This window comes from Carcharhinus amblyrhynchos, chromosome 21 (assembly GCF_965287045.1).
Source record: "Carcharhinus amblyrhynchos chromosome 21, sCarAmb.v2.hapA, whole genome shotgun sequence".
NCBI classification, from domain to species: domain Eukaryota; kingdom Metazoa; phylum Chordata; class Chondrichthyes; order Carcharhiniformes; family Carcharhinidae; genus Carcharhinus; species Carcharhinus amblyrhynchos.
The window spans coordinates 34,021,950-34,048,631 of record NC_137344.1 but is presented as its reverse complement, the minus strand read 5'-3'; the positions used below and the strand labels follow the sequence as shown (position 1 = coordinate 34,048,631).

Genomic DNA, 26,682 nt, shown 5'->3' with positions numbered 1-26,682 from the left:
TTGGAGGGTGGGAGGAAACCGGAGCACCCGGAGGAAACCCACAGACACAGAGACCACGCAAACTCCACACAGACAGTGATCCAAGGCCAAAATTGAACCTAGGTCCCTGGTGCTATGAGGTAACAACAATGCCATCATGCTGTCCAAACCCCACAGTGCAGGAGGCCATTCAGCTCATCGAGTCTGCGCCGACTCTCCAAAGGAACATCTTATCCTGTCCCAACACCCTCCAACCCTACCTGTGTGATCACATGCACTTACCAAGGCCAATCCATCTTATCTGCCCATCTTTGGACTGTGGGAAGAAATCAGAGCATCCGGAGGAAACCCATGCAGACACGGGGAGAACATGCAAACTCCACACAGGCAGTCACCCAAGGCCAGAATTGAACCGGGGTCCTTGGCACTGAGAGGCAGCAGTACTAACCACTGTGCCACCGTGCTGCCATTAATCTCCCTGTGGTACTTTTTTGTTATTGCAGGTGATGCACAAAATTGCTTTCTTGTTTTTCAGACTCCCCTTTTATTGTTTTCTGCCCTTGACATGATCAGTTGCACTGATTCTCTCCTCGCCAAAAGACTTTTTTGAGAGATTTCCTTTCACCTTTTTGTTGACCTTTTCTCCTGTGTGGTGTATGGTTCTACTAAGCTTCACCTAGGCATATGGCGGTGGTTGATAGTACTTGAGCTGCGATTGCTGTCTGTTTTTTGTGCAGTCATGCTGCTTTGCGTGATCACGGTCCTTACTGGATATCACTTCCCAGGCCGTTTCTTTATGAAAAACATGATGGTGTTGATGCTGTGGAATCAGCAAAACCCACTGCAGGCCAGGCTAGTGACAGCTTATCCAATGGTGAAGGTGATGGAAGAGAGAGCTCCAGCACAGATAGATAATCTGATTGATAAAGGAAAGAGCAACTTGTTCCATATGTATGCTTGCTGACTAACCACAAACATTGTCCTGTCACTATACTTTGCACTATCCTTGTACAAGCTGTTTGTGGATCCCTATCGCTCTGTTTTGAATTGCCTGCCAGGAGGCTCACGAGGTTTTGTGAGTAGAGTCCCTCCATACAGACAGTTATCCAGGTTCCACTTTACATCTCGCCTTATTAACATGGACAACCTAGAAAGCTTTCTTGTGAAATCTTCAATGCAAACTGAGGTCTTGCAAGCTTCAGGATTATACTCCAAATAACGAAATTAACAAAACAAATCTGTATTTGTTTTGATGTTGTAATTTGCTCGATCTAAGTTTGTGCTAAAACGTGCAAATAGATTTATATATGCCGATTCTAATTAAATGTTTTAAATTAAGGTTGTTCTTATAGGTATGTGATTCTGCAACCTCACTTAGTAAGTGGACAATACTAGACCAGAGTTGGGGGGGGTGATTCTCTCATCCCGATGCGCTAATTTTTTAGTGAGTTGGGCCGGGAAAATCGCATGTGGGCCAAAGAAGTACTAATCGCACGATGCTATTGTTAAATTATTAATTAGTAGATTTTTGAATCTAATTCTTTTTAATTTTTTTACATGTTCTTCAGAATCTTTTAACTTCTAATTCACCTCATCTGCGTGTTCTAATCTATAATTTGTTCTTTGGAAAAGGAAGTGATTTTATTTTTTCCCTGTTTGGGTGGTGATGAAAATCCTTTAATAAGATTAGCTGCTTGGACAACACAATAACATCACTGCAGCTCCGCGCCGGGAATTCCCCAGTAAAGAATGCTGCAGTCAGTTACTATACTACTGTATGATGCTATAGGGATCTTTAGACCTCTGGGCAAAACTTACTATGTAGTCAGTGACGAGTGTTCTTCCTGCTCATTGTGTTAATTTGCCCCTACTAGTTTTGCGAGTTTTATACACCGACTGCACTAAAGAAACAATTGCTCTCAGTAATTACAAAACTCTGTTTATTTCAGTGATTGTAATTGGAATCATAGAAGACTCAACAGGAAAGAAGAGTGTTCAGCTCTTTGTGCTTGTACTGGCCCTTTCTAGAGCTACCTGATTCATCCCACCACCTGCTACTGTTAAGCTTTTGTTAAATGTTTGTTTTTCCATTTTAAATATTTATTGAATTCATTTTTGAATGATAATCCTGAATCTGCTTCCATCACTCTGTGCGTTCTGCAGCAGCTCACTGTATAACCAAAAAGAATACGTTTTCTCTTGTTAGATAAACACCTGAATTATGGGCAGGAATACGTCATTTGGCCCCAAGGGGCCAAATGACGTATTATTCAATAAGATCTCAGCTGATCTGATCGTGGCCTCAGCTCCACATTCTGCCTGCCCCCGATGTCACCTCTAGTTATCTTGCCAATCACCTTAAATTTCTCCTCTGGTTACTGGTCCAACTGCTGTTGGAAAACAGTCTCTCTTTATTTTCTCTATCAGAGCTAGTCATGATTTTGAACATCTCAAAGAAATCTCATTTTAACTTGCTCTGCTGCTAGGAGAACAACCCCCAGACTTCCCAATCTCTCCACATAATTGGAGTGCCTCATTCATGCAGTCAGTCTAGTAACTCTGTGTCATCTCCAAGGCCTTGACCTCCTTGCTAAAAGTTTGGTGTCCCAGAATTGAACAAAATACTTCAGCTGGATCTTAACACTTTCTTAAGAATGTTGTGTTATCTCCCCACATCTGTTCTGTGCAAGGCAATCTAAATTAAGTCCTGACTATGCATCATTAATTGAATTTTATAAAGTTTCAATATTCACAATGAAAGTCTTAAGTTTATCTAATTCAAATTTTATCTGACGCATGTTTGCCCATTTCAGCACTCTATCCTCCTGAATGTTTGTTGTTGTGTGTCTCATTGTTTAGTACAATTTCAATTGTTTGTGTCATCTTCAAACTTTGAAATGATGTGCGGTATATTCAAGCACAGATAAAAAGAGAAGTGGTCCTTGCACTGACCCCTGGGGAGTAGCACTGTGTATCTAGCATTCACCACTACCCTCCACTTTCTTAGCCAATCTTGCACAGACTTTGTGCTAACTTTGCTAACAATTTATTTCAATTTTGGCAAATTTTACTTTCAAAGTTGAGGAATAACATTAAAAGAGAATGTAACATTTTGTTCTGCAACATTTCATTAAAACTTCCTTCAGACATCCCCACAACATGCCTTGAGACTGCCAATGCTGGACATTGTCATGTGTGCTACTAAGAATAGAAGTTGAAACCAAACTCATTTTGTTTTGAATTCTTGTAGCTGGAAAAGATAGCAAACAGTCTGGCTGGATCTAAATTCTTGTCCCACATGTCAAAAAAGCCTATGTTCTAACCCAGTCTTCTGTTAAGTGAATGGTAGTAATGTATAGTCGTAGATCTGCGTATTCAATTATGCAGTTGGCTGATTATTGCAATGAAGTAATTTGATCATTTCAAGTTTGAACTTGTGTGCTGACCAAGATAATTATTTTAGAGATATTCCCAGGAATTAATCAATGTTTTGGAATCAAAATCACATGGCTTAGAAAGGCCAAGGACCTGGTTGATTATTTAATTATGAATACTGCAACTTGATTAAATTCAATTAATGATACACAAACAGGAATTAATTTAAATTGTTTTGCACAGAAGAGCTGTGGGGAGATAATGCAACATTTTTATGGAAATCGTACATTGTGGGTTTAAAAATTGGGGCCCGGATTTTAAAAATGTAAAATGATGATAAATCAGATCTTGGGATTTTCTTCTTTTTTCCTATTTACTTTCAGGAAAAACTTGAACAACAGTATGCACAGAGTTATAAACAGATATCTATGCTAGAAGATGACTTGGGTCAAACGAGAGGTATCAAAGATCAACTGCACAAATATGTAAGAGAATTGGAGCAGGCAAATGATGATTTAGAAAGAGCCAAAAGGTAAGAATTTAGTTTTGTATGGCATTATTTTAGACAAAGAAACTTTTATTTGTTTAGTTTAGATCATTTGGTTATGGTACTGCTGAAATTCCATGGATGTCCTCTTAAGTCTATGATTCTGGAAGTGCATCAGGAGAACCTATTTTGAGGATTAAAGGAGCATTGTTGTGTTATATTCTAGAAATAATGCCAAATGTTGCCTTTTATTTGATTACGTGAAAAGATATTGACTGGAAATTGCTGCATTGTTGCAGCAAGCAATGTTAATTGGACATTGTCTTTATCATTCAGATCGCATGTAAATTGCAGGTTTGACTATTCCAGTGCTTTCTTAGCCAGCCTCCCATCTTGCACACTTCATAAACTTGGACTCAGCCAAAATTCTGCTGCCTGTATCTTTATCCAAACCAAGACAAATTCACATCATTGCTCTATTCATTGATGTAAAGCAGTTTCCAATTTTCCAGTGCCTTGATTTTAACATTTTCATTGTTCTATTAAAAGCCTTCTGTGACCTAACTCCTCTTTATCTCTTTAATTTCATCCAGCCTTACAACCTGGGCCTTGTGCATTTTCTCCATCATTTGGGATCATGGCTTGGCCACCTGAGCCATAACCTCTGGAATTCTCTCTCTGAACATCTCTACTTTTTTTTTCCCTCCGTGCCTTTAAAAGCTGCCTCTTGGACCTGTCCTAATGTCTTCCCATTATCTTGATGTCAATTTCTTTTGTCTTGTTATGCTCCTGTTAAGTGCTTTGGAACAGTTTCCTACATTTAAAGATGCTGCTTTGATACAATCTATGTTAAACATAACTTCTCTTTTGTTAAATCTAGTTGAAAATTGAAGTATGAATATTAGCTACATTTTGATCACTTATCTATTGAAGCAAAATTGATTAAATTACAAATGATCAAAATTGTTAATTTTGTATTTGTTAAATGCAACGTTAATATGGTCCAAAAATGTTTTTAGTTTTAAGTCATAGACAAGAGATTGGTTCTAGTAACTTCTACCTTCCATTGCAGTATTTTCGAAGGAAATAATCGATCATAGTATCACGGCCTTGTCATGTATTAATAAGTCTTTTTCATATTTGTGTTTAGGGCTACCATAGTATCACTAGAAGACTTCGAACAGCGGCTGAATCAAGCAATTGAAAGAAATGCATTTTTAGAAAGTGAACTTGATGAGAAGGAATCACTTCTTGTTTCTGTTCAGAGGTTAAAAGATGAAGCCCGAGGTGTGTTGAATTTGAGAGTTTCTTTTTAAGACAGCATTGCTATAGTGCGAACTGGACGCATACAAACTTTAAATAATAGAACCAATATACACATGATTAAGAAGGCTTTTCTATTCTTGCTGTTCTTGCAAAGGGGTGAAGTTAACTAAATTATCTGAATTACATTGCTATTCCAATGTTTCAGTTTCTCTCTTTTTTTCATACCTCAAATACAAAATTTGCTTTTTGTCACGAATGTCCTACAATAACTACACTTCAAAGGTATTTTTGAAAATACTTCAAAGGTCTGTTGATCATGAAAAGCTCTATATAAATTCCAGCCCTTTTCTTTATATTAAGTGCAAAATCAAAATGCTGAATTAGTGATTTCAGGGATGTCAATGGCCTTATAGTATTATGGGTAGACTATTAATCCAGATACTCAGCTAATGTTCTGGGAACCTGAGTTCAAATCCCAACACTGCAGATGGTGGAGTTTGAATTCAATAAAAAAAAATTGCAAGTAAGAATCTACTGATGAACATAAAATCATTGTTAATTGTTAGAAAAAACCCTTCTGGTCCACTACTGTCCTTTAGGGAAGAAAATCTGCCCTCCTTACCTGGTCTGGCCTACATGTGACTTCAGAGCCACAGCAATGTGGTTGACTATTACTTGCTCTTGGATAACTAGGGATGGGCAACATAAGAACATAAATAGGAGCAGGAGTAGGCCATCCAGCCCTTCGAGCCTGCCCCGCCATTCAATAAGATCATGGCTGATCTGTCGCTGCTCAGTTCCACTTTCCCGCCCTCTCCCCATAACCCTTAATCCCCTCTCCTATCAAAAACCCATCAACCCGCGTCTTAAAAATATTTAGCGAGGCAGCCTCCACCACTTCAACGGGCAGATAATTCCAGAGATTCACCACACTTTGAGTGAAGAAGTTCCTCCTCAACTCTGTTCTAAACCGCCCCCCTTTTATCTTGAGGCTGTGCCCCCTAGTCCTACTGTCTTTTTTGAGCGGGAAGAGTCTCTCCACCTCTATCCTATCCATCCCATTCATCATCTTATACGTCTCAATGAGATCTCCCCTCATTCTTCTAAACTCTAACGAGTACAAGCCCAGTTTATTCAGCCTCTCCTCATAGCTCAACCCCCTCAACTCCGGTATCAGCCTAGTAAACCTCCTCTGCACTCCCTCCAAGGCCAAAATATCTTTGCGCAGGTGCGGCGCCCAAAACTGCACACAGTACTCCAGCTGCGGCCTCACCAATGCCCTATACAGCTGCAGCAAGACCTCCCTACTTTTATATTCAATCCCCCTCGCTATGAAGGCCAGCATCCCATTCGCCTTCCTGACCACCTGCTGCACCTGCAAGCTGGGTTTTTGCGACTCATGCACAAGGACCCCGAGGTCCCTCTGCACCGTCGCCTGCTGCAGTTTTTCGCCCCATAAGTAATAGTCCTTCCTACCATTCTTCCTACCAAAGTGGACCACCTCACATTTGCCAACATTAAATTCCATTTGCCATTTCCTGGCCCATTCGCCCAGCCTATCTAGATCCTTCTGCAGACTCTCCACACCCTCCGCACAATTTGCCGTTCCCCCAATCTTGTGTACCACGAATAATTTAAAAAAAAATTCTGCACAATTGCTTCCATCATTAACGTGATGAAGTACAGTATAAAAACAAATGCACTTTTGTTTCCTGTATCTGTTGCCTGGCTGGTTACTTGCCAGCCCAGTTGATGAATACCCATGTTAAAATCAAATTTCTCACTCTAGGAGCTACAGTGACATTTGAGGTCTATGCACTAACATTGTGAAACACCAGCACATTGAGTTAGTGCAAAGTTAGGAACCAGAGATATTGTTCAAGAGTCCAGAAAAGATATGTTAGTGGGACCAAGCCCAAAGAAAATAAATGTGCTTTCTCCATCTGCATAACCATTCTTAGCGATAGTGCACATAAGGTATCAATACCTGCACCCAATCTCTGAACAGTACATTTGTTACATTATATGGGAATGTTTAGAAATTCAGCATTTTGAGATTTGAGGTCTCATTATGTACGGACCATTGGGTGTTTCGTTTGCAGTAGTGCAGATGAGTTGACTGTGTTCTTGGAGCCTTATGATGTTACTATCAGAGTTGTGCTTAGCTATTAAATTGATGATATAAAATTAAAGTTCATAACCTTTACTCTGTACCACAACACTAAATTCTTGTTGAACTGCAATCTTGTGAATGTTTCTGCAGATCTCCGCCAAGAGTTAGCAGTAAGGGAAAGGCAGGAAGTAACAAGAAAATCTGCCCCTAGTTCACCAACGCTGGAGTGTGAGAAAATGGATACAGCAGTGCAAGCATCCCTTTCTCTACCAGCTACACCTGTAGGACGGACTGCAGGCAATGGGTTTGCTTCACCCAAAGGTATGTGACATAAGTTTTTCAAGCATTGCTGGAATATTGATTCTGATTTTGTACATTTAAAAGTATGGCCTCCTTGATATGTTTCCAGTCAACTGGGGCGGCTACCACCTTGATTCAGTCAGAGTTTGGGAAAAATTAACATTTTTCAGCCAGCCATCAAGTTGGTACAGAATCTAAAATCCTCCCAAGTTTGACTGTTAAAGTCAGACAGCTATGTTAGAGATGGGATGTGTGCATTAATAAGATGTGTTAAATAATTTGGCATGCTTCCACAAACCAAGCGCTTGTGCTTTCATTTCACTTTAATCTTGAAGTTGCCATTGTGCACACACACATATATATAAATGCAGTGAGGATCCAGTGTGTGGACTCATTCTTCATGCTAATCAGAATATTCTAACAAACCAGAGTGCTTATTACATGCATCTTACTTCACTTGGCCAAACACATTTTAATCCTTCTGACAGAAAGAGAGGTTGAATTAATGTTGATACACAGGTGAGTAGTTTCACAGACATACCGTGCTAATGTTCAAGTGAGCTTCAGTGCCAGATTTTAAATGGATCTCTTGGATTTGGCAGTGTTAAAGTACTAATTTAGTGCCTTAAATGTGTTCAAATACCAACATGTTCAGTACAAATCTGTAACATTAACATCATCAGAGTCCAAAATGTGTACCCTGGGCTTAGTAATCAGCAGCAAAATGTAGCTTGTTAGATAAGCATTTAATACTTACTCGAGATACTAAAATTGCTTTGAAACCAAGTGGAAAGTCTGGACCTTATCATTATTTTAGATAAAGCTTTGATGTACTATTGTTAAATAGCAAAACGTGGAACAATTTTAAAGCCTGAGCAAGAGTTGTTTGGAACCTGGGATTTCTTTTCATGCTTTATGAATTGAGGATCTAGGGGATGTGAAACTGAGGCCTCTCATCGTCACTGTTGGTGGGAGTGTGTGCTTATGGTGTATCAAGTTCCTTCGATATGCATGTGAACATGGTTTATACTGGAATGTACAGTATTTTAATATATAATCATCTCTCCTGTGAAAGTAAAAGGTATGAAAGCAAAGCAGATACAAAATGCCATTATCGCATTGAAACAAAGTTTAAGCATTCAAAGCTGAATAACTGGGGAAATTAGCTCACCAAGAATCATAATTGTGGATACCTTCTCCATTTCTGTTTCTAAGACCTTGTCAGTCCATTACATGGTCGAGAATGAAAACTGGGAGCAGACGTTATAAGATTTGAATGAACAGCAGACTGACCTAGCGGAAAGAGGAAAGTGGGTGCTCAGAAAAGCAAAGAATGATAAAGGAGCCGGTTGATTTCAGTATACATTGAGCGGAAAAGTTCCGATAAAAGTGCATCTCAAATGTTAGTTATTGTGTAAAAATACTGCTCAGGTGATGACATTTTCTATTGGTGCTGAGTAGCCTTTTACTCTGTTTTATTCTGGCACTTGAGTAATAAGAGGAAAGCATTTGTTCAGCTGTTCAAAGTCCCTGCCAGCACTGACCGTTCTAGCAATCCATAGCTCAAATAACTTTGGCAACCAGGATTCAAACCTTGTACCCAAATAGATTGTATGGTGCATATATTCATATCAACATACAAAGATTTTGTACTGACACACTTTTTAGTATTCTATGAGATCACTGAGAAGCAATGGTATGGACATTTCATTACAGCCTGATTGAACTTGGGTTTGAGTCATAACCTAAGTTCAGAATTAAGTTCAGAATTAGGTTCAGAACCGTCCCCCACAAGAGCAGATACGTAGTCCTATAAAGTATGCAGTATTTTCATGTCAGCTTTATTTCTTCATTATTTTGCTTTTGAAAATTGACTTGGGAGTACAGCTTGTATTGGAGTGTGTTAATGGAATATTGATTTGAACATTAAAGTGTGTCCAAGATGATGTCTGTGGTACACACACGTAGCTTTTGGGTGTCATGTTGGTGAGGGCAAAGCTGATTTGATGGCAGTGGTGCTTTTTTGAAGCTCAGCAGAAGATTAATACCCTCTTTCAGCAGGTGATAAGAGACCCAAGACCAGGGGAAAACCCTTTGATTTAATTCACTGCGGACAGAGAACATCTGTCCTCCTTTGTGTCTGCTCCATCAAGGAACGTGAGGTCTAAAAAACTTGGAGACCTCTGTCTTGCATTTGTGTTTCCTCGGTCAGATTTAGCACTCATGTGCCTGCCAATGCCAGCTCCAGCGTCAATGCCCTGTAAGAGGTTCATGCTGCCTTTAAATAATGCCAGCCACTCATGATATTTGCTCCATGCTCAACAGCATGGTTGGCGCTAACTGGTAAATGAAAATGTTTGAAAAAGCAGGCAACTCAAAAGTTCACACAGCTTCTGCATTGTAGTCAACTAATGCAGGCTAATCACATGTACAGTTTGTGAGCTATCAAATTTAGCCATTTGTGCAGTTTGTGTATTTGTATGTGATTATATTATATATCTATTATGTATAAGTGTGTGAAAACTGTAATGTTTACTGTTTTTCAGCTATACCAAATGGCTATGGCACTACTCCATTAACTCCATCAGCAAGAATATCTGCACTAAATATTGTTGGTGATCTTTTACGAAAAGTAGGGGTAAGTACCAGCTTTAATTAACATTCTTTTAATATTGGTAACTTATCTATTGGCCAGAGGACACAATGCTTGCAATGTTATGTACAACCTTTATTTCTGTAAATTTCATTTAACCTTTCTTGGGTAGTATATTTTTATTAAATGTCATCCTTTTGATAAGTTATTATTTGGATAAACTGCCTGTTCAAGAAACATTTAATTCCATACCAGTATTTAAAGAAGATGTCCCAGAAAGCCTCCCTTTCTTGACCAATCCCCAAATTGGGTAGTTCATTATTTGTTATGGGATGATATTGGTGTATCGTCCAGGGGGAGCCAGCAGCACAATGGAACTGTCTCTTGACTAGTAATCCAGAGACCCAGATAATGCTCTGGGGATCCAGGTTCAAATCCCAGCACAGCGGATGGTGGAATTTTTAAAAACTCAAAATATCTGGAATTAAAAATCTAAAGGTGACCATGAAACAATTGTTGTTTTTCATAAAAACCCATCTGGTCCACTAATTTCCTTTAGGAACGGAAATCTGTGACTCCAGACCCACAGCAATTTGACTCTTAAATGCATTCTGAAATAGCCTAGCAAATCACTCAGTTGTATTCAGCCGCTACAAATGGAACTAAAGGAATGAAACCAGACGGACTATCTAGCATTGACCTAGGCACCGGAAATGACAATGGCATATCCAGCCCTGTCAACACTGCAAAGTCGTCCTCACATTTGGGGATTGTGCCTAAATTGGAAGAGCTGTCTCACATCCTCACGTAATCATGCTCTCAAAGTCACACCTTACAGATGACATGCCAGATTCCACCTCCAGCATTCCTGGATATGTTCTGCCTCTGGCATAACAGACCCAACAGAGGTGGCAGCACATTTGGGAGGGAGTTGCCCTGGAAGTCTTGAACGTTGACTCTGGACCCCATGAAGCCTCATGCTCAAACATGGACAAGAAGATCTCCTGTTGATTACATCCTCAGTAAATGAATCAGTATGCCTCCATGTTGAATTCCACAAAATGTACTCTGGGTGGGGGACTTCAATCACCAAATGTGGCTCAGTAGTTCCATCACAAACCAAGCTGGCCGGGCCCTAAAGGTCCCGAGCTGCTAGCCTGGGACTGTGACAAGTTATGAGTGAACCAACAAAAGGGGCAAACATATTTGACCTCATCATCACCAAGCTGCCTGCCACAGATGCATCTATCTATGACAGTGTCAGTAGAAGTGACTACCACACAATCCTTGTGAGGCAAAGTCCCATCTTCATATTGAAGATGCGCTCTTTCATGTTTTGTGGTGCTACCACTGCATTAAATGGGATAGATTTGGAACAGATCTAGCAACTTAAAACTGGGCGTCCATGAGGCAGAATTGTATTGATTCACAATGTAATTTCAGGGCCCGGGTATCCCCCACTCTACCATTACCATCAATACTGATTCAATGAAGAGTGTAGGAGGGCATGCCAGGGACAACACCAGGCATTCGTAAAAATGAGATGTCAGTCTGGTGAAGTTAAACATTGGGACTACTTGTGTGCCAAACAGCATAAGCAGCAAATAATAGAGCTAAGCAGTCCCATAACCTATGGTTCAGATCTAAGTTCTGCAGTCCTGCCACATTCAGTCATGAATGGTGGTGATAATTAAACAACTCAGTGGAAGAGGAGGCTCCACAAATATCCCATCCTCAGTGATGGAGGAACCCGGCACATCAGTACAAAAAAATAAGGCTGAAGGCATTCACAACAGCCTACAGCCAAAAGTGCTGAGTGGATGATTCTTCTTGACTTTCTCCTGAGGTCCTCAGCATCACAGATGCCAGTGTTCAACCAATTTGATTCGCCCCACGTGACATCAAGAAATGGCTGAAGGCACTGGATACTGCAAAGACTATGGGACCTGACAATATTCTGGCAATAGTATGAAGACCTGTGCTCCAGAACTTGCTGTGCCTCTAGCCAAGCTGTTTGTGTACAGCTACAACACTGGCACCTACTGGACAAAAGTGGAAAACTGCCCAGGAATGTCCTGTACACAAGCAGCTAGACAAATCCAAACCGGCCAATTACCATCCCACCTCAGTGATCAATAAAGTGACAGGAAGGACCTCACAGGATTGGGGCAAATTTGATAGGCCAAACGGCCTGATGCTGCTCTGAGATCTTATGGTTTTATAATCACTGCAGGTGTTCCTCAGGGTGGTGACCCAACCATTTTCAGCTGCTTCATGAATAACCTTTCTTCCATCATAAGATCAGAAATGGGGATGTTTGCTGATGACTGCATAATGTTCAGCACCATTCATGGTGATTCAGATACTGAAGCAGTTCATGTCCAAATGCAGGAAGATCTGAAAAATGTTTAGGTTTGAGCTGACAAATAGCAAGTAAAATTCATGTCACACAAGTGCCAGGCAGCGACCATCTCCAACAAGAGAGGATCTAACATTCGCCCCTTGACATTCAATGGCATTATCATGGCTGAATGCCCCACTATCAACATCCTGGAGGTTACCATTGACCAGAAACTGAACTGGAGTAGACATATAAATACTGTGACTACCAGAGCAGACCAAAGGCTAGGAACCCTGCAGCGAGTAACTAGCCACCAAACTCTTCAAAATCTGTCCACCATTTATCAGTCGCTAGTCAGGAGTCTAATGGGATATTCTGCACTTGCTTGGCTGAGTACAGTTCCATCAACTCTCAAGAAACTCAACACCATCCAGGACAATGCAGCCAATTTCACTGCTACCCCTTCCACAAACATTCAATCCCTCCACCACCAACGAGTAATGATAGCTGTGTGTACTATCTATAAGATAAACTGCAGGAACTCATGAAGGTTCCTTAGACATCACTTTCGAAACCCACAAACACTCCCATCTAGAAGGACAAGAACAGTGGATACCTGGACCACCACCACCTGGGAGTTACTCTCCATCGTGACTTGTTACTGTTATATTACTGTTCCTTCACTGATCACTGGGTCAAAATCCTGGAGCTCCCCCAACACCACTGAGGCTGTACCTACATTTCTGATGCAATAGTTCAAGAGGCAGCTCACCACCTCTCAAGGGCAACTAGGGATGGGCAATAAATGCTGGCCAGCCAGTGATGCTCACATCTTATTAATGAATTTTAAAAACATCACTGTTACATTTACTTATACAACATTCCCTATGCTACGAAGTGTTGATCATGCCTTGTTCATAGCCTCTTGCCTTGGACTTGAGTGCTTATTCCAGAGACTACTCTATCACATGACCAATATTTATCCCTCATTCAGCATCATTAAAAGCAGATTGATTGGTCATTCATTCTATTGCTGCTTTCATTATATTATTGTTCCCAAATTGGCTAAAATGTTTGTCTGAATTGCAGCAGTGATTAAACTTAAAATCCATTGCCTGTAAAACAAGCTGTTCTCTGATTAATATGTATGTTGTATATGAGTTTGCTTGCAAGGAGCTCTAGATAGTTAATTTTAAGATTTTCAGCTACTTGAAGTGTTGTATAAATGTAAGTATTTTTGCTTCTTGAAACCATGGACTGACCAACTTCGTGAAAGATTATATGCATTTTTCATTAAAAGTATGGAATGGTTTCAGTATTTAGGAGTGTATATATTTTGATAAGGGAGAGAGCATTACAATAACCTGGATAGGAGAAAGCGAAAGGGTTCCAGCTCATCAGCCTCTGCGTACCTGTGGATGTAAAGGATATAATGACCTCCAAGTTGAACAGCCTGCCATCATTCAGAGTTCAGTGGTTAAGGATGCCTTGTATAAAATTGTCCAGGGGTGTTACAACCCACACTGCAGAACGGGTCATCATTAGGAAAAGGGGGTAAGGGAAGGATAAGGCACTTTATAATTTACAGGCAAGGAAGGAGCATGTGCGCATTCAGAATCTTAAAATAAACTTTGAGATCTCCAGGATCCTTCCCTTCTTAGAGGGAAACATAACATTATAAATTGGATAAATTGAGTAGACAAAACTGGCATATGGGCATCCACTTTGGATTGGAAAAGGTTAGATCAGATGCCTTTTTTAAAATTGAAATGCTAGAAGCAGCAGGGATCCAAACTCATGTACATGGATAACTAAAATGCAATTAATCTCAAAAACTAATGAAATTTATGGAATTTATACCTAGAAATTTGGGAAGAAACAGTTAACTTTATATAGTGCTTTACATGGCCATTATCTCAATGCTTTACAGCCAGTGAAGTAGTTCTGAAGTGTAATCACTGTTGCAATGTAAGAAATAATCTAGAATACATGAGATTAGGAGTTGTGATTAGACCACACCCTGAACTTGGAGTTCAGGGACATAAAACAGGATTTGTCCAGCCTCCCAGCCGTATGTTTCTCAGTGATGGGAGGTGGCATGCCGTTCGCTGGTGCAGGATTCTCTGGTCCCACTGTTGTCAGTAGGATTTCCTATTGAAGCCACCCCAAGCCACCAGAAAACCTGCGGGTGGAGGTGCGCTGTCAGTGGGAGAGAGAATCCTGCCACCAGGGAACAGCCAGAGAACCTGCTCATAGTCAGAAATTTAGAGCCAGGTTTTCCAGGATTGAAGCAAAAAGTTTGAAAACTCTTCCTCAAATGTATATGTCTATACATTCCATATATATTCCAAAAAGGCAATTGAGGCTCGGTCAACAGTTAATTTGACTGAGTAAAGGCAGGTATATGGAGGTGGGTCATAGATTACCCTTAATCTCATCGAATGGTAGAACAGAATCTGAGGACAAAGTGGCACAATCGTATGTTCTTCTCTTACCGTTGAGATTTGCAGCATCTGTCCAAAGATGTTAGGGTTAGGTAGATTGGCCAAACTAAATTGTCCCTTAGTGTCCCGGGATGCGTAGGTTAGAGGGATTAGCAGGTAAATACGGGGATAGGGCCTAGCTGGGATTGTTGTCGGTGCAGATTCGATGGGCCAAATGGCCTCTTTATGCACTGTGGGGTTTCTATGGTTTCTATCTGCGTTTGTTTGAAGACTAAACCTTGACAGATCAGGCATTGTATCCTTTCCTAGTTTCCGTTTTGTTTGTAAGTTTGAAATGATTTGTTCATTCAAAAAGAATCAATGGTGCTATTTTTTTGGTGAGGTGGGAGGGAAAAGGTTACAAGTTCTCTTTGTTTGAACTGTATAATGAAAAATAAGAATTCCTTTCGACAGTGTTCCAAATCATTGTGCAGAAATTGGTTATTGCCTGCTAACACTTGCATCTTTTCAGGCCTTAGAATCAAAGTTAGCAGCGTGCAGAAATTTTGCAAAGGATCAAGCATCACGAAAAAGTTACAGTTCAGGGAATGGCAATGGCACCTCTGCTATGGTCAACAATGCTAAGTTTTCTAATTCAGGTCTTGCAACATATTTTGACAAAGGGTAAGTAATACATATTAACAAATAAAACTAACCATTCTTGTTGGAAAAATCAGCTGTTATTTAAACTTTTCTTGAACTGGGAAGCTCTTAGATATATTTGCTTTTATAGAGTATTGTCAAAAAGAATTGGAGATAAAATGAGAAGACATTTTCTTCTGCAGAAAGTTACTTGAATCTGGAAGGCATGCCTGAAAGGGTGGTGGAAACAGATTCACTTGTAACTTTCAAAGGTAGATTCGATATGTACACGAAGGAAAAACTGTGTAGGCTGTGGGGAAAGAGCAGGGAGTGGAATTAGTTACATAGCTCTCTCAAAGAGCCGACTGTGAGAATCATTGGACTGAAAAGCTTCTTAGTGCTGTATACCTTAGTGAACTTCTCTCTTCTGGATTTAGATCTTTCCTCAATCCCTTGTCCTTTTAACCCCTTTCCCACTCCTTTCTGAAATATATTCATGTAGGTCTGCAATACAGTGACACAGTGCTGTTAGGGATGGAGTTCCAGGATTTTGTATTTTGACCAGTGACAGTGAAGGAATGGAAACATATTTCCAGGTCAGGATGGTGTGTGATTTGGAGGGGAACCTGTAGGTAGTGGTGTCACTATGCATCTGCTGACCTTGTCCTTCTAGGTGATAGAGATCGTGGGTTAAAAGAGCCTTGGTGAGTTGCTGCAGTGAATCTTCTAAAGGTACACACTGCTGCTCACTGCGAATCGTGGTGGAGTGAGTGAATGTTTAAAGTTGTGAGCTGCTACTCCCTTGCCCTTTGTTGAGCCCTTCCTGAAACTTCTTTCATGTGACTAATCTTTCACAGTAATGTCATTGCAGTGTTAATGTAAGCCTACCTGTGACACCAATGAATAAACTTTGAACTTAATCTGTTCACCAACAAGCCTTCCTTTACTGCCAGCCCATGGTATTTGCTAACCCAAAGCTCTTCTCCCACCTACCTACCAAACTTTCAGGCTGGCAGCTGATTAGCATGTTGATAAACACACTGTAGTTAAAATAGCACACACTTCAAATTAGGCCAGTAAGTGCATTTCATGATTGCTTTCTTATTCACCCCACTTCCCTCCAAGAAAAGATTTGCTTTGGTTCCAACTTTGATCTTTCTTCATAATATACACAAGTCTGAGCTCCAAATATACGAGCTTAAGTTTAAATTGGAATGCATTTTCCTTTTCTATTTCTTGAGTAAATGTTGAGGAATTGTTTGGAGAAATGTTAGTGCCAAGTAATGGAACGTGGTACTTTCAAGTATTGTATGGGACAATTATAGCAGAGAAAAGCTCTCAATCTATTTTGTTTAAACCAGTCAGTGTTCATTCCACCTGCGTCCAATTAGCAATAGGAACTTTTCCTTCCCAGATAGACAGTCCACTAATTCATTGTGTTATTCAGGAACTCCCTGCTACTTCCCCATTCCCATACCAATCTTTCTGGCTTTCCAGAGTCAGAGTTAATTAATACTACCTGAAACGCCTTTGACTTCTAAGACTGAACAGAACCATAAAGATTGGTTGTTAAGATGCAGAGTTTCTTTCCAAATGTTAATAGGTATCAAAGGAAATACTTAAACCTTGTGAAGAGTTTGAAGAATACTTCCACGTGACAAGATTTGGGGAAAACTCCAAGTCCTATTTTGTTTGCAAAGTTGAATTGAACGGGGTCTACAATTTCTCTAGAGATGAAATAATGAAACATTGCTAAAATGTTGTTGGGTGGAATATTATGCTACATTTTTACCAATTTGTTTGAGTATAACTTGCAATGGAGAATTTCTTTGTGAAGTGGTTCTCCAATATCTACTGGTACCCCCAGTGCTGAAAATCAGCCCATATATATTGCAGAATCAGTTCTTTAGCAGCAAATCTATTTTAAACTGTAGTTATTTTAAGGTTATAAATGACCACTATTTTGCTCAACCTGCCAGACCACCTGCTTTTTCTGGTTGCCTTTGTCTCCAGTGGCACTGGGTGCCATCCCACTTTTGGGAAGATGTCCGGACATATGAAGACCACCCACTTTGCTTTGTGTTGCTTTCGGTGGCCAATTTAACTTTAGCACATTTCCACAAGCAAATTTAACTAATCGGTGGGCAGTGGGTTTTTGATCAGCTAAGCAAAAAGTTTAATAATTAAACAAATCGGATGAAAAGCTATTCCAAATTGAGAATTTATTTTGGAAGTATAGTTGAATAACCAGCTGTATATTAACTCAATACCAGTTGACTTCAATATTAATTGTATGGTTTGTATATTATTGTATGTTTAAAATTATTTTATCCTAATTTCTAAGTTGCCATATTCATGTAGCACAGCCACTTCGTAACAAAATATTTTAAGTTCTGTTAAAGTTTATTTAGCCCTCCTAATCATGGAATCCCTATAGTGCAGAAGGAGGCCATTCGGCCCAGCACATCTGCACCGACCATAATCCCCATGCATTTCCCCTAGCTAGTCCCCCTGACACAGGGCAATTTAGCATGGCCAATCCACCTAATCCACACATCTGGAGTGTGGAAGGAAACCGGAGTACTTGGAGAAAACCCATGCAGATATGGGGAGATCATGCAAATTCCACACAGTGATCCAGGACCGGAATTGAACCTGGGTCTCTGGCACTGTGAGGCAGTAGTGCTAACCACTGTGCCGCCTGTAATTAATGACTCAGTAAATATGGTATGTCCAGCTGTAATGCTATGATGGGAAATGGGATTGGTGGGCAAAAATGGAGTAAAGGTAGATTATCAACCATGACTTGTTTAATTAGTAGGCCAGGCTTGATGGACCAAATAGCCTCCTCCTCCTGTGGGCCTTTGCCATTTGGACAGGAAAGTCTGGGGTTTGGTTCTCGGCTTGTGTGAAGTGAGTTGACCTGAGCGGGGCTGTTAAAATTGTTAGTAACTTTCCTGAGTTAGGAAGTGAAAAGGCTCCTAGCATTCCTCTCCTGATTCCTATCTAATGATTCATGCCTGAATTCAATGTGTAGACTTGATGAGAAGCAACTCAGTTTAGTATGTATGCTGCATGAGAAATATCCAGTCCATACTTGGCATTTGGGCTCAGACATAATCAATCTTTTAGAGAGGTGTTGGCAAACTGTTAACGCATGAAATTTCACTTCAACCAAAGTCTTTTAGAGGGAGAAAACTGGCAGCACAGTAAATCAACAGCCCAATTCAGAGATTAAATTAAACCCTTAGGTTTTGAAGGAAAAAGTAGTAAGCTAGTATTAAATCCAATCATGCCATAATTTTGATGTAATCTGGCATTCTTTGTTTATTTGTTGTATTGAGTTTCTGACACAATATTACTGCTGTTTCCATTAATGTTGGAATACAGATAATGCAGCACTTTGGATTGATCCACAGATTTGAGTTCCTCAATACAACATGTCCCAATACTGATCATAAGAACTGTTAGGTGGAGTAAATTGAACCAAAAGAATTTAATTTTCATTATAAATTGTGATTTAATTATTTCAACCATCTTAAACTGGTGTAGATTTCAACATGTGGCCAACATGAGTGTTTAAGTTTGATTCAGTATGTGTTTTCTTTTATCAGAAAAGAGAGAGTCTTTTTCACCGAGTATATCCTGGGTAATTAATTTTATTGTATTACTTTGAAGTAATCACCTGCATGCAAGCACAGCGGTGACGTAAATCAAAGCAGGATTAACAACTAGATTTAGGCTGAATATTTACTAACTGCATGGGGATTTTGGTGTTCTATGCCAAATTGTAAGAACCTAAATTTAAAATGCCAGATCTTGTGTAGTATGGTTGCTCAAAGTACAGTTCTTGGTGGCTCTTTGAAAAATGTTACCCTACAATTTCATAATCGGTGTATCCCATTACCTGTGGAAAGATCACCTTCAGCTCAGATGAAAAATCCCCTTTGGTTGACAAAGAATCATCTTTACCATTGCAGATAAGATATTAAAAATGCAGTTTGTGCTGTACAAAACTGCATTAAGTATAATACCTTTTCAGAAGCTGAATGAGGCACCGTAGAATGTGAAAAATGGCTGTGCCTGAGTTATATTTTAGGACTCAGTGCCAGAGGTCCAACTTTATTGCCAAAATTCTGACTCCATTATAATCATTCAATTCTGTTTCAACCATAAGTCCCAGACAGATGACAGCATTTTCCAAGTGTTCTGCCAATGAGTTTCTTCGCAAGGAATGCGGTGACAAATGTGCTGAAACATATTTAGATTGAGTAGGTTTTCTTTGCAAATCCTAAACCTTTCTCTCAAATCTGCATGAAATGGGGATAAGCGATGCAGTGGCATGCTGTATTCTGACAGAGCCTGTGTGGCCAAATCTTGTACCAAATAATTAAATCAAAGTAGCATTATTCCGAAGATGTGTGTGAAAATACTCAGCCAAAACTTTGTGCTTTGGGCTCAAGTCTGAAACAGTTGAACAACTGGTTTCACTAAAATGGAATTCTATATTAAATCTGAATAAGACTGAACAATTTTTAAAAGCAATTTAAATCAGATACAACAGTAAACTTGAGAGTGGTTTCTACCAAGGCACAATGTTTTAAGCATAAAAATATTAACAGATTGCATTTTGTCTCCTGTACGTTAAAAGCTGGGGCATGGCTGAATGAGAAGCCAATACTAACAACTGCACATGAAAAATGCATATAAGATATGCATTTGCTAAAGTTTTCTGTATTGCACATCTTCAATTTTTTGAAAATAAAAGCACTGTATACCATTATGCCTAGAAGTAACTAATGCAGAGTAGGTTTTCTAATTGTACATAGGATCAGCTGCATTTGGAAAAATTTCATTCATGATTCATTGTAATGCTAAAATTAAAATCAGTGGTTTAACTTATTTATTTCGCATCAAAACCAAACTCTCTATCAACCCTTAAACTGCAGGCAATTAAAGGAATTCCAGCTGTCTTGGATTGATTTTCCTTTTAGAAATATTTTCAGCTTGTACTTTATGACATTGACACAAATCACAATATTGTAGTGAAACTGCCAAGGTTGAAAAATCACCTATCCAATATGTCTTGCATAATAATTACATACAACTAAATGTTGCTCTCCTTTGTAATTAAGTAAAATTTGAAGTAAAGTTTATTTATTAGTCACAAGTAGGCTTACATTCACACTGTAATGCAGTTGATGTGAAAATCCCCTTGATAGTAATTCATAACTATATAAAATCAACCAAGACAATGTTCTTAATTGTGCCATATAGGCTAGTCAGGTTAAATCACCAGCAGTCGCCTCTCCCCTTCAAAGGGGAGAGCAGTCCCTGATCATCTGGGACTATGGTGTCTTTACCTTTTACCTATAGTCTATTATTGCGGTAGCATAGCTAATGCAGATCTTAAGTTTCAAGGCCAGGTAGTGCCAGGAAGTAAAAACAGTTTTGAATGAAGCTAACTCTCCAGAAATAGATCCAGCAAGAAATCCAAGCAAGTGAATTGATTAGTCTGTATAACTTAAAATTTATCCTGAACCCAGAACTAAGAATGGACTTGATAATTCTCTTGAAGTGTTTCTCAACCTAATAATTACTGTTTCTATTACGAATGTTGTCAAACTTGTGCCATATCTATGAATGGCCAGCTGCTGTAGCAACCTAGCATCCAATATTTGAATGTAACCTTGTTTTTATGTTGAATTTAGGGTAGTAAATGGTCTAGACCAAGGACCTGCTGGAATCGGATCAGGGCCGCCTGCTTCACCACCAGGCTTGCTGCCGCTCAGTGTCTGAATAGCCATACTGCATCTTTTATTTTAAACCATCTACTTCAAACAACAGAATAACCATTCTACCCTGACTGCACTGCGGCATGTCGGAACTTCTGAATTTTTATCTTGCTCGTTCTGCATAAGATTTTCAGATTGTTAAACAGTCTCCCTTTAATCTCTGCTATGCTGTCACGGTAGTGGAGTTAATGTCCCGTTACTTTACCATTCATGAGGAATTTGATGCTTTTTTGGTTATACATTACAGCAACAACAGATTTGTACATGGGGAATTTAAAAATTGAAATCCTAAGCAGTCTTGGAAAAGTCTACATATTTAAAGCTAACAATGGTGTAAATGGTATTTGTTCAAGCCACTTGTACAATGTGTGACTCTCCAGATAGTTGGTCTGGGTTTCTCGGTTATGTGCCTGGACTTGGTGATATTTTAAAACACCAATTCCTGTAATTTTTATGTTGTACTGTACAATTTTTGCTTGGTTTCTAATGTCAGATTTATTAAGATATATTTAAACATTGTTTAAGTGTAAATTGGTTTGTTTTTTTAAAAAAACAAGTTGTACAACAAACTTACACACTTTAATTTTTGTTTCAATGCATCAATTCGATCACTTTTACATTTTGTTGCATAATTCAGATCATTACGTTGGCTGTTTGTTTCTTGTTACTGTATATAAGTTTGTAAACATAACTTTGCCCAAGATATTTGTACATAGCTTGGGCTTTGTAGCATTATTTATTCAGATTCTATATGGCATGTTTAATAAATGAGGAAGTTTACCATACACAGTTGTAACAAATCATATGATATCATTATGTAGAACTTGCAGTCTAATCTTCCAAAAATAAAATTGTTCTTTAAACAATCTGTGTGCAGAGTCCATTGTAGCAAGATCAGATGTGGGCTGGAGTAACTCTTAAAATCCTTATAGTACAGAAGGAGGCCATTTGGCCCGTTGAACCTGCACCAATGACAATCCCACCCAGGCCCTATGCCCGTAACCCCAAGCATTTACCCGGCTAAATCCCCCTGACGCTAAGGGGCAATTTAGCACAGCGAATCTACCTAACCTGCACATCTTTGGAGTGTGGGAGGAAACTGGAGCATCTGGAGGAAACCCATGCAGACATGGAGAATGTGCAAACTCTGCACAGACAATGACCTGAGTCCATAATTGAACCTGGGTCCTTGGCGCTGTGAGGCAGCAGTGCTAACCACTATGCCACCGTGCTGCCCAAAGTCTTGGGTAAGACTTTGTTGAAAGTGTATCAGCATATAAACTTTCATTATATTTTAATCAGTTCATCTTATAGTCATTAGAGGTTTATAGCACGGATATAGGCCCTTCAGCCGAACTTGTCCACGCTGTCCTTTTTTTAACCATCAAGCAAATCCCAATTGCCTGCATTTGGCCCATATTCCTCTATACCAATCTTACCTATTTAACTGTCTAAATGCTTTTTAAAAGACAAAATTGTACCTGCCTCTACTACTACCTCTGGCAGCTTATTCCGGACACTCCACCCTCTGTGTGAAAAATTGCCCTGTAGACCCTTTTGTATCGCTCACCTTAAACTCCTCTATCTTTGGGAAAAGATGTTGACTATTTAGCTGATCTACACCCCTCATTATTTTGTAGACTTCTAAGATCACTCCAGGGGAAAAGTCCCAGTTTATCCAGCCATATAACTCAAACCATCAAGGCCCTGTAGCATCCTAGTAAATCTTTTCTGCAGGCTTTCTAGTTTAATCATATCCTTTCTATAATAGGGTGACCCTGAGCTTGTGTTAATATGGCACAGACCACATGATGTTTACCAGTTTACATGAAGCAAAAATATCAAAAAGCAAACATGGAGAAACCTTGTTAATTTCTACAATGACTTACTGCCCATGTTGGGGTTAGGATGATTTATCACTGAATGAGGATTCTGGCATCTTTAATGAGAATTTTAATGATGAATTGTCAACATTAAATCTGCCGCACTACTGGCTAACACTCTAATCATGGACTGCACTGAAAAATGATTGTTTGTTGCATGAATATTTAACTTGCTGCTTCCAACAATATGAGAAGGGAATGGCACAAAGTTCTCAAAGGAAGAAATTGCAAGCTGTGATGGTAGGCAGACTGGGTAACCACACAGACTGAATTGATAGCATAATAGGAAGCGTGAAGTGTCAGTTGGGTTAAAATGACCACAGATTTCACACTGCTTGACAACAGTACTTGCATTTTTAGTGTCTTTAAAGTGATAAACTGCCCCATAGGGCCATGTGTCCTTTTCCAGCCATCCTGACCCAAACCCATTCCCAGTATTCCAATGTAACAGATTGAATCTTCTCACCCCAGTGTTTTAATACGCTCATGGCCTCAATCCTTCCAACCTGTATAATGTCTCCAGGCCATACTCAATCTGCTCTCCTTTTGATCTTTCAATCCACCTCTTCAACCAAGTTTTGGTAAGTACTGTCAATATTATCTCCTTTCACTTGACAGCCACTTTTTTCCTTATGTCTCTGAAGTGATGCAAGACATTTTGATTTCCATATTACGGGCACTATCTAGGTGCAAGTTGTTAGTGGCATTTACATTGAGTTATTCTTCTCTGTGGAAAACTGACAAAGAGCTGATCTGTTCCAGTAGGTGATACATCAGAAGTATGAGGTCTCTGGTGTGATCTCTTGGTCTCATTATCATTTACCTAGATATTGGACAGTTAAAAGTACACTGCAGATCAATGGAGATGTGATATCTGTATATGAACTCAGAGGTGACACTGGCATGTCAAGAAATATGACATGGAACTACCAATGTTGAAGAGTAGTTGATTATTGGGATTGTTAATGACTTTGTGATTTCACTAGGTGGGAGTGAAAGTTTGCCTCATATTTAAATACTGTCTAAAAACAATTTACTTCCATTTTAAAATAGAGCAGAAGTTTCAATTATTATCTATAGTGAATGGATACAAAACATGTTATGCCTACAGCTATGAAATAGTGCCAAACTTGCAATTACCAGCTCTTAATCCATCTCTCTTTATTCTTCTGTTGTTGTTTTAACTTCCTTTTTTTTTCTATATGTTTACTCTGTAGCTGCACTTAATTAGTTTGTCTTTTCCATCTGATGTTCCAACTAATTCCCCTCTCCCTTTTCAGCTCTTTATTCCCCATTTCATAAATTCATAGAATCCCTGCTGTTCAGAAAGAGGCTAATCTGCCCTAAAGAGCATCCCACAAAGGACCTCCCCTCTGTGCTGTCCCCATAACTCCACACATTTACCATGCTAATCCACCTAACCTACACATCTTTGGACAGAGTATCTCATCCAGGCCCATCACCCCACCCTATCCCTGGCACCCCACACATTTACCTTGGTTAATCCCTGAACATCTTGGGAAAGCCCTACACAGTTTCTCTACACATCTTGGGAAACTAAGGGGCAACTTAGCAAGGCCAATCCACCTAATCTGCACATTGTCCAGACTATGGGAGAAAACTGGAGCACCCAGAGGAAACCCACACAGACACAGGGAGAATGTACAAACGCCACACAATCACCCAAGGCCAAAATCGAACCTGGGGTCCTAGTGCTGGATTCAGCAGTGTTAACCACTGTGCACCATGCTGCTATTGTTGTCCTGTTGCTTCATCCCCGCCACACTTTGTCTCCGAACTCAAACACAGTTTAATCCTTTTGGATTTTTTGTATATTTCTCAGTGCTATATAAATTTATGTATCTATTAAGATTAAGAACATAAGAACATAAGAAATAGGAGCAGGAGTAGGCCATCTAGCCCTTCGAGCCTGCCCCACCATTCAATAAGATCATGGCTGATCTGTGGTGGCTCAGTTCCACTTTCCCGCCCTCTCCCCATAACCCTTAATCCCCTCTCTTATCAAAAACCCATCAACCCGCTTCTTAAAAATATTTAGCGAGGCAGCCTCCACCACTTCAACGGGCAGAGAATTCCAGAGATTCACCACCCTTTGAGTGAAGAAGTTCCTCCTCAACTCCGTTCTAAACCGCCTCCCCTTTATCTTGAGGCTGTGCCCCCTAGTCCTACTGTCTTTTTTGAGCGGGAAGAGTCTCTCCACCTCTATCCTATCCATCCCATTCATCATCTTATACGTCTCAATGAGATCTCCCCTCATTCTTCTAAACTCTAACGAGTACAAGCCTAGTTTATTCAGCCTCTCCTCATAGCTCAATCCTCTCAACTCCGGTATCAGCCTAGTAAACCTCCTCTGCACTCCCTCCAGGGCCAAAATATCCTTGCGCAGGTGCGGCGCCCAAAACTGCACACAGTACTCCAGCTGCGGCCTCACCAGTGCCCTATACAGCTGCAGCAAGACCTCCCTACTTTTATATTCAATCGCCCTCGCTATGAAGGCCAGCATCCCATTCGCCTTCCTGACCACCTGCTGCACCTGCAAGCTGGGTTTTTGCGACTCATGCACAAGGACCCCGAGGTCCCTCTGAAACACTGTTCCTTTTCCTTTCTGCATAAATCCTGGTGCTTTTCTTTCAAATCCACTTCCTGTCCAGCCTCTTGCTCTTGACATTGTGAAGGATATCTATTCCTATCATAATAAAAACATTCTTTATTTTTGGTTTGTCACAATGTGGCCAGTTCACTGAAATGAGTAATACAGTAATGGTAAATGCTTGCTATTCCTATTTCAGTAAGTAGTCTTACAACACCAGGTTAAAGTCTAACAGGTTTATTTGGTAGCACAAGTTTATTTGGTGGCTTGTGCTACCAAATAAACCTGTTAGACTTTAACCTGGTGTTGTGAGACTTACTGACATCTCCACATCATTCCTATTTCAGCCAGAAGATGGTGCTGTTACTACTTGGGAATCAAAGCATTTGCTTTGCTCCAAATTGACATTGTAATCTCTCAGCCTATAATTCATGATATTGCCACTAACTCTGAGCAATACTGTTCAGGATTCATTACTATAGTAAATCATAAAATCCCTGTAGTGCCCATCAAGCCTGCACTGACAACAATCCCACCCAGCCCTATCCCTGTAACCCCCACATATTTACCCTGCTAATCTCCCTGACACTAAGGGTCAATTTACCACAGCCAATGCACCTAACCTGCCCATCTTTGGGCTGTGGGAGGAAACCAGAGCAGCCAGAGGAAATCCACGGTGACACGGGGAAAATGTGCAAACTCCACGCAGACAGGTCTCCGGCCCTGTGAGGCAGCAGCACTAATCACTATGCCACCGTGCTGCCCTGGGAGAAAGATATTCCAAAACACCACAAATCTTGTATCAAACTGAGCACTTCATTTTAAAATGCACTTTCTGGTGGTCAGATAAAAGGCATTATTTCATCCATGTTTG

The 26,682-nt window shown here is 39.9% G+C and overlaps 1 protein-coding gene across 3 annotated transcripts in view; it reads left to right on the top strand.

The window, feature by feature from the left end:
* The window catches only part of LOC145356353 (nuclear distribution protein nudE-like 1), a 50,557-nt gene extending 28,377 nt beyond the window's left edge, over nt 1–22,180 (top strand). For 2 of the 3 annotated variants that reach the window (XM_080209006.1, XM_080209004.1), the window contains exons 4-9: nt 3,738–3,886; nt 4,992–5,128; nt 7,371–7,541; nt 10,067–10,158; nt 15,410–15,561; nt 21,231–22,180. In XM_080209006.1, the coding sequence (XP_080065132.1) occupies nt 3,738–3,886; nt 4,992–5,128; nt 7,371–7,541; nt 10,067–10,158; nt 15,410–15,561; nt 21,231–21,318 (789 nt within the window). In that variant the 3' untranslated portion in view covers nt 21,319–22,180. Of the gene's footprint in view, nt 1–3,737; nt 3,887–4,991; nt 5,129–7,370; nt 7,542–10,066; nt 10,159–15,409; nt 15,562–19,133; nt 19,169–21,230 lie in introns of all 3 variants that reach the window. The other variant, XM_080209007.1, reaches the window with a different exon arrangement.
* The last annotated feature ends 4,502 nt before the right edge of the window (nt 22,181–26,682 follow it).